Source organism: Cnephaeus nilssonii, assembly GCF_951640355.1.
Source record: "Cnephaeus nilssonii genome assembly, chromosome: 20".
NCBI classification, from domain to species: domain Eukaryota; kingdom Metazoa; phylum Chordata; class Mammalia; order Chiroptera; family Vespertilionidae; genus Cnephaeus; species Cnephaeus nilssonii.
Genome location: NC_137091.1, coordinates 35,486,442 through 35,500,333, shown reverse-complemented (window position 1 = coordinate 35,500,333; position 13,892 = coordinate 35,486,442). Strand labels below are relative to the sequence as shown.

General features: G+C 50.5%; 2 protein-coding genes across 2 annotated transcripts; both read right to left on the bottom strand.

Moving 5' to 3' along the window:
* Nucleotides 1-409: 409 nt before the first annotated feature.
* COX6B1 (cytochrome c oxidase subunit 6B1) lies at nucleotides 410-6,847 on the bottom strand. The gene is made up of 4 exons (XM_079799614.1): nucleotides 6,714-6,847; nucleotides 4,690-4,806; nucleotides 2,696-2,796; nucleotides 410-573 (listed from the first exon to the last, which is right to left on the bottom strand). The coding sequence occupies exons 2-4, from the start codon at nucleotides 4,793-4,795 to the stop codon at nucleotides 520-522; spliced, it is 261 nt and encodes an 86-aa protein (XP_079655740.1). The 5' UTR covers nucleotides 4,796-4,806; nucleotides 6,714-6,847; the 3' UTR covers nucleotides 410-519.
* Nucleotides 6,848-11,112: 4,265 nt separating this feature from the next.
* On the bottom strand, nucleotides 11,113-13,636 carry ETV2 (ETS variant transcription factor 2; the record flags this gene model as incomplete). Its single annotated transcript, XM_079759773.1, has 5 exons — nucleotides 13,381-13,636; nucleotides 12,880-12,939; nucleotides 12,168-12,626; nucleotides 11,561-11,673; nucleotides 11,113-11,319 (listed from the first exon to the last, which is right to left on the bottom strand). Exons 1-5 carry the CDS (start codon nucleotides 13,469-13,471, stop codon nucleotides 11,113-11,115), a joined length of 930 nt encoding a protein of 309 aa, XP_079615899.1. The 5' UTR covers nucleotides 13,472-13,636.
* Nucleotides 13,637-13,892: the final 256 nt, after the last annotated feature.

Genomic DNA, 13,892 nt, shown 5'->3' with positions numbered 1-13,892 from the left:
TTCATATAATCATTCATCCTACTGTCTGGAACAGAAAAGGTGGTCAAATTTTGATAAAACAAAAATTAAAAACAAGCCGAAACCGGTTTGGGTCAGTGGATAGAGCGTCGGCCTGTGGACTGAAAGGTCCTGGGTTCGATTCTGGTCAAGGGCATGTACCTTGGTTGCGGGCACATCCCCAGTAGGGGGTGTGCAGGAGGCAGCTGATTGATGTTTCTCTCTCATCGATGTTTCTAACTCTCTATCCCTCTCTCTTCCTCTCTGTAAAAAATCAATAAAATATATTTTTAAAAAATTAAAAACAAAATTAAAATATACTCACTCTGAAGCCCCTCTTACTGGTCCAGGTACTATTTCCAACCCCGATTCTTGCCCAGTAATCCAGCTTTTTACACATACACAGTCTTACATTTTTCCAACAAGTATTTATTATTAGTTAAGCCATGATTCAGGATTCTAGGGTGGGGTGTTCCCAGGCCCCCCTTCACCTCCCTGGGAGAAGGATGGAGGATGCCCAGTTCAGATCTTCCCAGGAAACGTGCCTTCTGCCCGGCGGTCATCCCAGGCCGAAACCTGTGGAAAGAAAACCAGTGTTACTTACTCCCTTCCTCTCTGGGAAACCAGATGGGTGGACTTAATTTTTCTCACTTTGCCTACCTGTTCATTTCTTCAGTCAATCAACAAATAACCCCAGTACCTACAGAAGCTGGGGAACCAGCAGTGACCAGAAAGAATTACTGTGGTGTTTGGCTGGCATGGCTCAGTGGTTGAGCATCGACCCATGAACCAGGAGGTCACAGTTTGATTTCCATTCAGGGCACATGCCCGGGTTGCGGCCTCCATCCCCAGTGTGAGGCATGCAGGAGGCAGCCAATTAGTAATTCTGTCTCATCATTGATGTTTCTCTCTCTCTCTCTCCGTCTCTGAAATAAATAAAAATATATTTTAAAAAACCACAAAAAAACAAAGAATCACAGTCCTGAATGAGCTGATACAAGCTGAACCACTAAAGGGGTGAGGGGAGGAAAAATAACACACAGGAAAATCCCCAACTTCCTGCAGGGCTGTTCATGGGAGATATGTGAGGTACAGAGCTTCAGGAGAGTGGCTATGCCCTGCTTCAGGAAACCTAGTCAACACTCAATGATGTTTGTCAGAATAGAGGAAAGAAGAAATACTAGGCAGCTGTGAAAAAGGTAAGGCTGATCTATGCTCCAGCACAAATAGATCTCTAAGACATAGTCAAGTGCAAAAAGATGCCAAATGGAATCAAGAGTAGGATACTAGTGTTAATCACAGATATAGTCAAACAATTAGGCTCTCGACCAAGTTGTTCATAGATAAAATGTTGAACAAAAACTTCAGTCCTGACAACCCTTTCATGCTGATACATCACCATGAAAAAAAGGCATCTCTCAGGCCATAAACTAAGGAGAGAATGTGAATTAGTTTACCCCTAAACCTCACTGCTTCTTAACATCTCAGGAAATCGTGCTGTGAATACATATTTAATATTTTGCTTTTTAAACTTTTTTAAAATTTTTATTGATTTCAGAGAGGAAGGGAGAGGGAGAGAGAATCATTGATGGCTATCTCATGCATGACCCCTACTAGGAATCAAGCCTGCAACCCGGGGGACTGGAATCCAACCCGGGATCCTTCAGTCGAAAGGCTGACACTCTATCCACTGAGCCAAATTGGCTAGGGGCGTACTGTGAATATTTTTGTTTTTGCTTTTGTTGCTGCCAAAATGGACAATTAGCACAATTTAAAAACATAAAGAGGCCATCAAGTGCTAATGTTGTTCAATCTCCAGACAGGGCACATACAACAAGCAACCAATGAATGCATAAATAAGTGGAACAACAAATTGATCCCCCCACCACCATCTCTCTCTCCCACCCTCAAATCAATCAATAAAATTAGCCCTGGCCAGTGTGGCTCAGTTGGTTGAGCATAGACCCATGCACCAAAAGTTCACCAGTTCACCAGGGCACATGACTGGGTTACAGGCTCAATCTCTTGTAGGGGGCATGCAGGAGGCAGCCAATCAACGTTCCTCTCTCTCCCTCACTCTAAAATCAATAAAAACATATGAAAACAAAGTAATTAAAATAAAGAATTTCAGTTATCAGGGCTAAAAGGACTGACTGCCTCAGTGTCCATATTTTTTAGGTACACACTTGAAGTAAGGAGGGGTGAAATGACATGCTGGGATTCATTTCAAAATACTTCAGCAACAAAGGAAAGATGAAAAAGAAAAGGGATAGATGAAGGAAATGTGGAAAAATTGTGACATTATTCAGTTTGGGTGATGGGTATATTTTGTGGCATATTATCCTACTTTTATGTGTATTTGAAAATGTTCACAATGAAAGAGGACAGGATGGCACAAAATGGTGAGCTCCACAGGGACAGGAACGCAGCACTGAGTATGTATCTACAGAGTGCGTGAGCAAGATGGGTTTAGCAAGAAGACAGCTCTGGTCACCTGGGCTGAGAGCCCTGACTTACTGAATGTATCAGTGAAAGAAGAAAAGGAAGGCAATTATAGGAAGAAAAGGACAAGTCCCATGACAGTGCGATGCCCTGTCTTCCCTCCACCTCTTGCAGCTGACCTTCCACCAAGTCACCAAACTCCCCTCTCCTAAGACCCCACCCGTGTATCCCAAGGGCCCCAGCAGGAGTCACTTACCCAGGATACGGGGCACAGGGACTTGTACACACGCCGGTACCATTCACACACAGAGACATCACCCCCTTTCGCAGTCATTGCCTTCTCACAGCGGTGGAAGTCTGAAAAAAGGGGTTCAGGTTCAGTTCAGACAAAGGGCTAGGACACATTTTTTTTTTTTAATGCTTTTATTGATTTCAGAGAGAGAGGGAGAGAGAAAGAGAGAGATAGAAACATCAATGATGAGAGAGAATCATTGATCGGCTGCCTCCTGCACGTCCCCTACTGGGGATTGAGCCTCAACCTGGGCATATGCCCTTGTTGGAATTGAACCTGGGACTCTTCAGTCCGCAGGCCAATGCTCTATCCACTGAGCCAAACCAGCCAGGACTAGAACACATTTTTTAACAAAACTCACAGAAATACCCTTTTACCAGTTACACACACACACACAATTTTGCAAATAATGTATAGCCTTACAAGTGGACTAAAAAGGGTTAGATATAACTCACTAAATTGACTTTGCAACCTCTAGAGAACTGCTGTTTAACTAGAAATCTCTGGGGTCAGACCCTAGCAAGTTTCACTCAGTAGGTAAGAGCATTGGCCCATGGACTGAAGGGCCCCGGGTTTGATTCCGGTCAAGGGCATGTACCTTGGTTGCGGGCACATCCCCGGTAGGGGGTGTACAGGAGGCAGCTGATTGGTGTTTCTCTCTCATCGATGTTTCTAACTCTATCTCTCTCCCTTCCTCTCTGTAAAAAAAATCAATAAAATATATATTAAAAAAAAAAAAAAGCAATTAAGCCTGGCTGATATGGCTCAGTGGTTGAGCATCAACTCAATAACAAAGGGGTCACTGGTTCGATTCCCAGTCAGAGCACATACCCAGGCTTTGGGCTTGATCCCCAATGAGGACATACAGGAGGCAGCCAATCAATGTTTCTCTCTCATCAATGTTTCTATCTCTCTATCCCTCTCCTTTCCTCTCTCTCTAAAAATCAATAAAAACACACTTTTTGGTTTTTTTTTAAGTAAGCAGTTAATTAGCGTTGGCCAGGTAACTGAGTTGGTTAGAACAGCGTCCCGATACGCAATCCCTGGTCAGGGCACATACAAGAATCAACCAATGAGCCCTAACTGGTTTGGCTCAGTGGATAGAGCGTCAGCCTGCGGACTGAAAGGTCCCAGGTTCGATTCCGGTCAAGGGCATGTATCTTGGTTGCAGGCACATCCCCAATAGGAGGTGTGCAGGAGGCAGCTGATCGATGTTTCTCTCTCATCGATGTTTCTAACTCTCTATCCCTCTCCCTTCCTCACTGTAAAAAATCAATAATATATATATATATATATATATATATATATATATATATATATATTTTTTTTTTAAAAAGAATCAACCAATGAATGCATAAATAAGTGGAACAATGAGTTGATATTTCTCTCTCTCTAATCAATGAAAAATAAATAAATAAATAAATAAATAAATAAATAAATGTAAGCAATTAATTAAAAAAACAATCAATCCAGGTATTCATTTAGCTGTACATTATGTTTTCTGTACTTCCTGCATGTTTGTTCCATAACACACACACACACACACACACACACACACACACACACACATCTTATTTTTAAAACTGATTTGAAAGAGGGAGAGAGAGAGAGAGAAACATCAATTTGTTCCATTTGTTCATGCATTCATTTGTTGCTTCTTGTACGTGCCTGACCAAGGATCGAACCCACAACCTTGGCATATCAGGAAGATGCTCTAACCAACAGAGCTACCCAAGCCATGGACTTAATAAATCTTTAAAAGAAGAAATCATGTAGGAACCATTGCACTGGCCCAGACCTTGAACACAGCTGATAAGTAGCCTAGGTCCTGTGAGGTAGGATGTCCATAAATAAAAAAGGCCTGAGATTCGTGGGTCCCCAAGGAGGCAAGAGGTGAGCAACTTCAGGTGTGGGAACAGGGGAAGATCTGCATTCCCCAACCACCATGAACTGCTTACCCAGGTAGTTCTGCCAACAGTTCCTGGTCTGGTTCTGGTTGGGGAAGCGGCTGTCAAAAGGAGCAGTCCGGTAGTTCTTGATTTTTGTCTTGATGTCTTCTGCCATGTTGCTGATTCCTAGAGGCAAAGAGAATGGGTGTTAGCAGGGGTTGTATGGGGCCTGAACCTGACCATGTCAGCCCACCCAGGCCCAATGGGGCCCCAGATACAGAAGATGGGCTGGGTGTGAATAAGCCACTATCCCCGCCCTGACAACATACACACACAGATATGAGCGACAGAGCAAATCCATAGGTCTAAATGTGTAAGACAGCAAGGTTTGGAGGGAGGGTCAACTCCTTGGTAAAATTTGGCCTTATCTGTCGCAAAATAACACTAGCTAACCCGCACTGAGCGCTTACTATAGGCCAGGTGCTGTTCTACACTCCTACAGCTTTACTCCTGCCGCCAGTCTAATAAAAGGTAAGAACTATTACTGTCACTGTTTCTCAGACAAGTGTCTAAGTGACTTCTCAAGGTCACACCGTATACAAGTGGTGGAGCTGCATTCAATCATTAACATAATGTACAATGCAGAGATTCTTAATGTCTCTGGTGCCATGAACTCTTCAGAGGGGTCTAGTGATCCCTTTCTTAGCACGTGTTTAAGTGCATTAAAAAACTGCACACCCGTGACTGGTTTGGCTCAGTGGATAGAGCATCGGCCTGTGGACTGAAGGGTCCCAGGTTTGATTCCAGTCAAGGGCACATGCCTGGGTTTCTGGCTTGATCCCCACGAGGGGGCGTGCGGGAGGCGGCCGATCAATGATTCTCTTTCAACACGATGTTTCTATCTCTACCTCTTCCTTCCTCTATATGCAGCTGAGGTTTTATGAAGTACTACAGTTTTGGCCCTAACCGGTTTGGCTCAGTGGATAGAGCGTCGGCCTGCGGACTCAAGGGTCCCAGGTTCGATTCCGGTCAAGGGCATGTACCTTGGTTGCGGGCACATCCCCAGTAGGAGGTGTGCAGGAGGCAGCTGATGGATGTTTCTCTCATTGATGTTTCTAACTCTCTCCCTTCCTCTATGTAAAAAAAAAAATCAGTAAAATATATTTTTAAAAAAGTACTACAGTTTTGAAGTAATCATGAGTAGAAACATTTTGTGCTATCTGCAACCATTTGATTGCTGAAGTCACAGATGCTAATATTCCTGAGGTTGTTGCCTCCATGCCTAACTGAAGCAAATGCTACATTTCAATTAGAGGTCAGTAAAAATGCAGATGTAATTCTCCCCCCCCACCCACTGGAGTACTGTAACTCCTTGAATTCACTAGATTCAGTAGACACAGGGTTAAAAAACCTCCGGTACAATGTCTCTTATGAGGTGACACACAGTTTTCACCAGGGAACCTGAGAGAAGCTGCCTCTACCCAGAGATTTCGAGGAGTCCTGGGTTTACACTGAGGTGAGCAAGCCAGTATTAAATTGAAGCGATCCCAGATAGCGGTCGGGATCTGGGACAGTAAATTGGGAGGAGATCTTGACCCGCTATTTGGGTGAGGGTGGATCCGGATGACACTGTGACCCCACAACGCCCAAGGGGAGAGGAGGGGCCAGGCACCAGGGAGCCGGGCTGCGGCCCTGGCAAACTGCGGGCACCCACGCCTCTGGCCCAAGGATTAAGGGCACCGCAGTCCACACCACTGAGTCCAAATCATGGTCGCTGGCTAAGTAGCTTAATAACCTCTGAGGCTCGGGTGCCTCCCTGTCAAAAGGGACAATTACAGGCTGGGGGTGGGGGTGGGGTTGGGGGTGGGGGTGGGGGTGGGGGGCTAAATGAATTACTATGTCACTTGGAATGTTGCCCGGCATGAAGGGAGAACGAAACGTTAGCGGTGACTACGAACACAACAGAACCCCAGGCCCCCGCAGGAGGCCGAACCCCGCCGTCCGGAAACCGCACCTCGTCCTCGGGGAAGCTAGGGCCCGGGTCCTCAGCCCCCCAGGATGGGATGCCGGGTACCCGAGCCCTCGGCACTCACCTAAAGGCGCCCCTGAAGCCGCTCGCAGCTCAATGTGACCTCAGCAAAGAGACTCCTCCGTCTGGCCGGAAGCGGAAGTAAAGCGGGCCGGAAGCCGGGCGGGATCAGTGAGTCTCTCACCCGGCTAGAGCGCCCTCGGAAGGGCGGCCCCTGAGGCTAGTGAGACCACGCCCATGCAGGAGAGCCCCGGTCTTCTATTGGGCTGATAGCTGTTCATCAACACTCTAGGCCCAGCCCTAGCCGGTTTGGCTCAGTGGATAGAGCGTCGGCCTGCCGACTCAGGGGGTCCTGGGTTCGATTCCAGTCAAGGGCATGTACCTTGGTTGCGGGCACATCCCCAGTAAGGAGTGTGCAAGAGGCAGCTGAATTGATGTTTCTCCCTCATCGATGTTTCTAACTCCTCTTCCTCTCTGTAAAAAAATCAATAAAATATATTTTAAAAAACACACACACGAAAAACCACTCCAGGCCCAATCATGAACTTGTACCGACTGGTTACAGCCTCTCCTCACTTCCTTGGCTTTACCTGCAGAAAGAAATTCTGTTTGGGTCCTGCTGCTGGCTCCAGAGTGGGCCTGGGGAAATACCCAAGCGGAAGCACTCTTTTTGTGCGAGTATTATTTGTTGCATGCCAGGTATTTTTGTAAGGGTTGGGGATGCATTCTTGAACCAAAGGCAACCCATACCCTCTTTGAGATTGTTAGGAGGTCAATCGTTCGGGTATTGGAAAAGAACCAGCCTTTCTCGCAGGGTCATTTGTCATGTTAAGAGGAATGCCTGCCGGGACTCCGCTTCCAAACCCAGAAAGATTTGGGTGGCTGAGGACTCAGAAATCAGTCCTGCATCACGGAGAGGAGGGGTTAAGAATTAAAACTTGGTTCTGTGAAGGATCTGGCAGAAACCGTTCCATCTCGGGAAATTGACAACTCTGTTCTTCTGGACAGTTGTCCTTGACGCCTATCTTTCTCTCACGCCTTATAGCTGATCTATCTAGAAATCCGGTTGGCTCTGCCTTTAAAAATATACTCAGAATCTTCTGCCATCTGGTTCAAGTCCCCAGCACCTCCAGCCTGGACTATTACAGTAGCCCACTCCCTGGCTTCCTGGCTTCCCTACTGCCCTCCACAATCAAGTCCACTCAGCCAGAGGGACCCTGCTAACACCTGTCAGATCATTCCCCTTCCTTAACTTAGAGCCCTACCCTGGTGTCTGGTCTGACTTTTAGTCTAAACAGAAAGTCCTTACAAATGACCTACACAGTTGCCCCCCTTTTGACCCTCATCTCTGTAAAAACTGATAAAACCTTATTCAAAATGGAGTTGGAAAATCCTGGAGAGTTCTCATGCACACGTAATGAAAAAGAAAAATAAGATATTTTTATTAATATCAGAGAGGAAGGGAGAGGGAAAGAGAGGTAGGAACATCAATGGTGAGAGAGAATCATAGAGAGGCTGCCTCCTGCATGCGCTCCACTGGGGATCAAGACCTAAACCTGGGCATGTGCCCTAACCTGGAATCAGAATGTGACCTCCTGCACAGCCATGCACACCACCCAGGCAAGAATTATTTTAACAAGGTCTGTTTATCAACTTCTTGTCTGTGATAATGTTACTTTTCATCTAGTTCAAAGGAGACATTTTTCTTTTCTTTTTTAAAATATATATATTTTATTGATTTTTTTACAGAGAGGAAGGGAGAGGGATAGAGAGTTAGAAACATCGATGAGAGAGAAACATCCATCAGCTGCCTCCTGCACACCCCCTACTGGGGATGTGCCTGCAACCAAGGTACATGCCCTTGACTGGAATCTAACCTGGGACCCTTGAGTCCGCAGTCCGACGCTCTATTCACTGAGCCAAACTGGTTAGGGCAAAGGAGACATTTTTCACATGGGAATTTTATCTCCTGCTAAAGAGAGAGGGTAAAAAAAAGATCCCTCCCTGCCCCAACAATAACACACTAGCCACCGCTTGCAGCCAGTGAGAAACCACTGCAGCCTCAAACTCTTGTTCTCCTCCAATGGACTTTGGCTCAAAACCACCCTCCCTAATTTCCTCCTAAAACCTAATAAAAGCTGACCTTCCCTTTGTCTCTTTGGACTTGCCTGTAGTTTGCTACAGTTTGCCTGTCCTGAATTGGAATTCCTCCCCTATTCCTGAATAAACTATTTTTTTGAGCTTGCCTCAGTTTACCTTTTTAAGTCAACATCTCCTACCCTTCTTCTCACTCTCTGCGTCAGCCTGGGAGCTGGCCGCCTCAAAGGTCCTTACATATGTGGGCTGGCTCCCTCCAAAGAGCCTTTGTGCTTGTCGCCCCTTAGCCTGGAATACTCTCCACAGCTGGCTCCCGCCTCACCTCCTTCCGTTTTTTTGCTCAAATGCCACCTTCTTGGCGAGCCCTTCTCAGACTAAGTATGTGAAGTTGCCATCTTGTCAGCCTCTATCTCCCTTCTCTACTTTATTTCTCCATAGCACGTATCCTCTCAGACACGACGTCCTTTCTTTTATTGTGTTTACCTTCTTTTGTTTTCCTCAATGTAATAGAAGATCGGAAGGAGCAATTTTTGTCCTATTCACCATTGTATCTCCAGCACCTGAAATATCACCTGGCACACAGGAGGTACACTATAAATATTTGTTGAAGGAGTGAATTTCTTGTGTGAATAAAGCGCCGAATGGGGACTGGACAAAGGAGCTGTGGGAAAGAACTGCTTTCCTCCTCCTCTTGGTCTGGCCTCCAAACCCTCCCATATACTGCCCAGGCCTTATTGGGTCAGGGGGGAGGGTAGGGAAGGGTGGGGGTAAAGGGGAAGATCAACCAAAGGACTTGTGTGCAGGCATATGAGCCTAACCAGCGGTTAAGGACAACAGGGGGGTGGGGGCATGTGTGGGGAGGGGTGTGGGATGGGAATGGGGGGACGAGGACAAATATGTGATACCTTAATCAATAAAAAAATAAAAAAAATAAAATAAATATATATATTTTATTGATTTTTTTTTACAGAGAGGAAGGGAGAGGGAGAGAGTTAGAAACATCAGTGAGAGAGAAACATCCATCAGCTGCCTCCTGCACACCCCCCACTGGGGATGTGCCCGCAACCAAGGTACATGCCCTTGACCAGAATCGAACCCGGGACCCTTTAGTTTGCAGGCCGACGCTCTATCCACTGAGCCAAACCGGTCAGGGCAAGGGTCAGGGGCTTCTTATACATTCTGTGTTCATCAACATTGTAATTATTTGTGGAACTACCTGTTTATGTGCCTTTATTCACTCCCTTCAACAAGATCTTCCTAAAGCCCAAACCCTTTCCATGCTTAACCCCGCTATGGCTCCCCTGTGACCTCAGGACAAAATCCAGGCTCCTTAGCATGGCCCCACAGATTCTTTGTGAACTGACCCAGGGCCCCCTCTCCGACCACAGTGATATTTCAGTTTATTGAACAGTGCTATGAAATCTCCTACCTTCAGGCCTCTGCCCATGCTGCTTCTTCTGCCTGGAACATTCTTTGCCTGACTTCTAAAATCAGCTGTTGTTTTTTTTTTGTTTTTTTTTTTCCTCTCTCAGGAAGCCTTTCCTGACCTCCTCTTCCCCAGGCAAGGTAAAGTTCCTCCTTTTGGGTCCCTCCATATCCTGGAGTTTTCCTATCTCAGCTCTGACCACTCTGGGCTGTCCCTGTCTGATGATGAGTCCGTCTCCCTAAAGGGCAGGGTCCAGAGTTGCCTTAGTCACTGCTGTTATCACCACACCAGCCTTGTCCACAGGACCACTCAGCAAGCCTCCTGCACACCCCCTACTGGGGATGTGCAGGATGTGCCCGAAACCAAGGTATGTGCCCTTGGCTCTCTTTAGGGGCCCAGTGGTTTCCAGAATGGGGCAGGCTCTTCTTAGAGTCTAGGTCTGAGTTCTATGTTCTCCAGCTTGGGTGGGGAAAGAGTAGGTGGCTTTGGGGCGGGGGAGGGGAGTGGGAGGTGGTGGGAAGCACTAGGTCTGATTCCTTGCCAGTCCCTAGCATTGTGAGAGCACACACTAAGCCCTTTTTGGAGCCCCAGTCCTCTTTCCAAGGGGGACAGAGTAGGTAAAGTCACAAGTTGGTGATTTTTTGGGTCTGATTTTTTTTTTTTTTTACAAGTTCCAGCACAGGGCAGGCACACAGCAGAGCCTCTGGGGGGTACTGAGTTAGAATCCTTTGCATGTCTCATCACACAATGAGCACACAGTTAAGTCCTCTAGGTCTGGGTCTGTTTTGGTCCTGGCATGTCTTAGGATCACACAGGTGGGGAGGGGTGGGGTGTGTGTGGGGGGAGGGTGCACACAGGCTCCCCAGCGGGTCTAGGGGTCTTAGTCGGTATCATTGAGAAGGATGCAGACAGCACACGAAGGAAGTTTGACCGGAGATTTTTATTCCGTGGCTGCTCCCTGTCGGACCCTGGCCCCGGCGTGGTCTGGATAAGCGAGGCCCGGCACGCGGCCCCCGAAGCGGTACGTGTACTTGCGCCCACCGCTCTTTCGCACGATATCGCGGCGGTAGTAGTAACGCAGGCCTCGGCTCAGCTTCTCGTAATTCATGCCAGGTTTTCTCTTGCGCTCGCCCCACAGTCGCGCCACCTAGGGCGAAGGCCGGGCTTAGAGAAAGTGGGAGCCGGGGTGTGTGTGTGTGGGGGTGCATAGCAATAGATGGGCAGGGTTCCGGTGAAGTCCGCACACAGGTTAGGTCGGGCAGAGTGCGGGTGAGGTGAGGGCATGCTGGGGCGGGACCAAGGGCGAGGCAAAATGAATGGTGGTGCTAAGCTGGACTAGAGGAGACTAGGGCCGGACTGGGCGGGTCGGGGGGGGGGGGCTGCCCCACCTCTTTGGGGTCGCACAGTTGGAACTCGAGGCTGTTGCCTGTCCAGCGGATGCAGCTGCTCCGCGCCTCGTCTTGGAGCAGCTCCAGGAGGAACTGCCACAGCTGAATGGGACCTGCAGGGGGGTGGAGGGGGTGGGGAGGGGGCGGCAGGTGACGACTCAGGTATTCGGGCCCTGGTCCAGGTCATGCCGATGACCCAGGAGCCTGGGGTCCCTCACCTCGAAGGTCCAAGGGTCCAGGTTTCCCAAATCGGGACCTAGGAATCCGGATCCCCTCCTCCTTGGGGACCAGCGAGTCCAAATCCCTCCATAGAAGGGGCCCAAGAGTCAGCCCCAGGCCCCATCTCGGGGATTTGGGAGTTTGGGTGCCCACCTCTGAGACCTGTCCCCTAATCCAGGAGCTTAGGTCTTCGTCCCTGGCTCCCTAGAAGACGACCAGCGTCTGACTCCTCCCTTCCCTTCCCTTCGGACTCAGGAGTGAGGTCTGGGGCACCTAAGTCCCGCCCCCTCCCCGCCAATTTCCCGGGTCCCCGCCCCTTCGGCGTCCAGGCCCGCCCCGCTAGACTCCAGCTCCGCTCCCTCCGGACCAAGTCTCCCGGACCTCTCACCTCGGTGGTTCGTTTTGGGGTAACGGGCCAAAATCGCGCGGTCCAGCTGCTGCTGCGGTTCGGAGGAAGTGGTGAGATCGGAACTCTGGTACCCCTTGGGAGAGGCGGTGCACGCCGCGTGCAGCCCCGAGTCCCAGGAGGCGGGGCAGTCCGAGCCCCCAGGCGCACCCCAGGACATGCAGTCGGCGCGCCGCTCCTCCGCGCAGAGGCCCCGGGTCCAGTACGCGGCGCTGTCGGAGCCGAGAGGGTCGTCCCCGCCGGGGGAGCTAGCGGGGGCGGGGGCGCGCGACCACGAGTGGGTGTCCCCCGCGGAGCTGGCAGCGTTCTGGCCCGCGACCCCCGGAGACGCAGCGAAGGGGGCGGGGCCCGGCGCCGGCGAGACTCGGCTCCACGCGTCCCAACCGGTGCATCCCCGTTGGATCCAGTCCCCCAGCCACGGGAGAGCCTGCGAGGCGTGCTCTGCGAGGAGGAGCGGACCCGGAATGAGGGGAGGCCAGGGGTCCCGCTCCCTGGCCCCCTCGGGAGTTCTAGAAGCCAGAGCTCTCGGCCCTCGCGCCCGAGGCCCCCTGGCTCCCCGATCTGGGCCAGGCCTCGTGAAGGACACAAGCGTCCCCAGTCCTATCCCCATTCTCCCTCAAAATGTCAGGGAAGCTACACTTCAGCCCTGGTGGAAGACCCCCGACTCCTTCCCTGCCTCTCCGCACACACTCACCCGCCCCCCAGGGAGTTTCTGGGTGCGGCCACGCGGAGCTCCAGTCCTGCGGTGGGAGGCCTGCGAGGGGTAAAGAGGTAGCTGAGTTTAGGGAAGAGTGTGAGCAGTGACTAGAGCACCCCCTCAACCACTCACCCAGCAGGCTTTATTTGTCGGGGACTGAGAGTCCTTATTACCCCCGGCCCCTACTCATTCAGACCTAGGGCTCAGGACCCAGCCCCCTCCTCTTTCAACCTCAGGAGTTCAAGCCTGCGGCCCTCTCCCCACTAAACCCCAGGAGTCCAGGCACGCCCCCTTCCTCCTCAGACCTAACCTTCCCCAGCACCCCGGGGGCTCTGCTCACAAACACCTTTCCAGCAGGTCTCCTCTGTCAGTGTGTCCACTTCAGGGAGGCAGAAGCCAAGCTCAGCTCCTTCTGCAGGCAATCAGATCAGAGCTGGTCAGGGTCAGCGGAGGCCCCCCACCTGGGCACCCCCCTTCCCCCCCCCCCCCCCCACACACAGTTCAGGCCCACAAACCTACCCAGCCTTGACAGTCTGTTTCCCAGGGGCACTCCCTGTGGCGGTGCTTCATCCCACGTCCACAGGTCCATGGGTGCTTGTGAGTGCTGGGCAGGGGGAGCTGGGGACACTGAGGGACCCTGCAGTCTGGGCCCCAGCCTGCTTCTCTCAGACCCAGTAGTCCAGACCTCCAGTCCCCAGTTCACCACGGCTCACCTCTGGTGGGTTCCTCTGCCCCACCTGGGGGTCTCAGCCTCATTTCATACCATGCATCCCCTCCCCTGGGGGCCTGGGCAGGGGGAATTTTCCGAGACGTCAGAGCTGGGGGTTGAAGCTAGGGTTGAAGCTAAGGTCGAGTTGCAGGGGGCTGGGGCGGGGCTGAGCTACACTCCCCTCGCCTCCTCCCCCGCCCCCCCCCCCCCCACACACACACCTCAGGGATGGCCGCCTGCCTCGTAGCTGGGGCTGTCCTGCTACAGGGATGGCTAGGACTTGGACAGAAGCTTGGGGAAC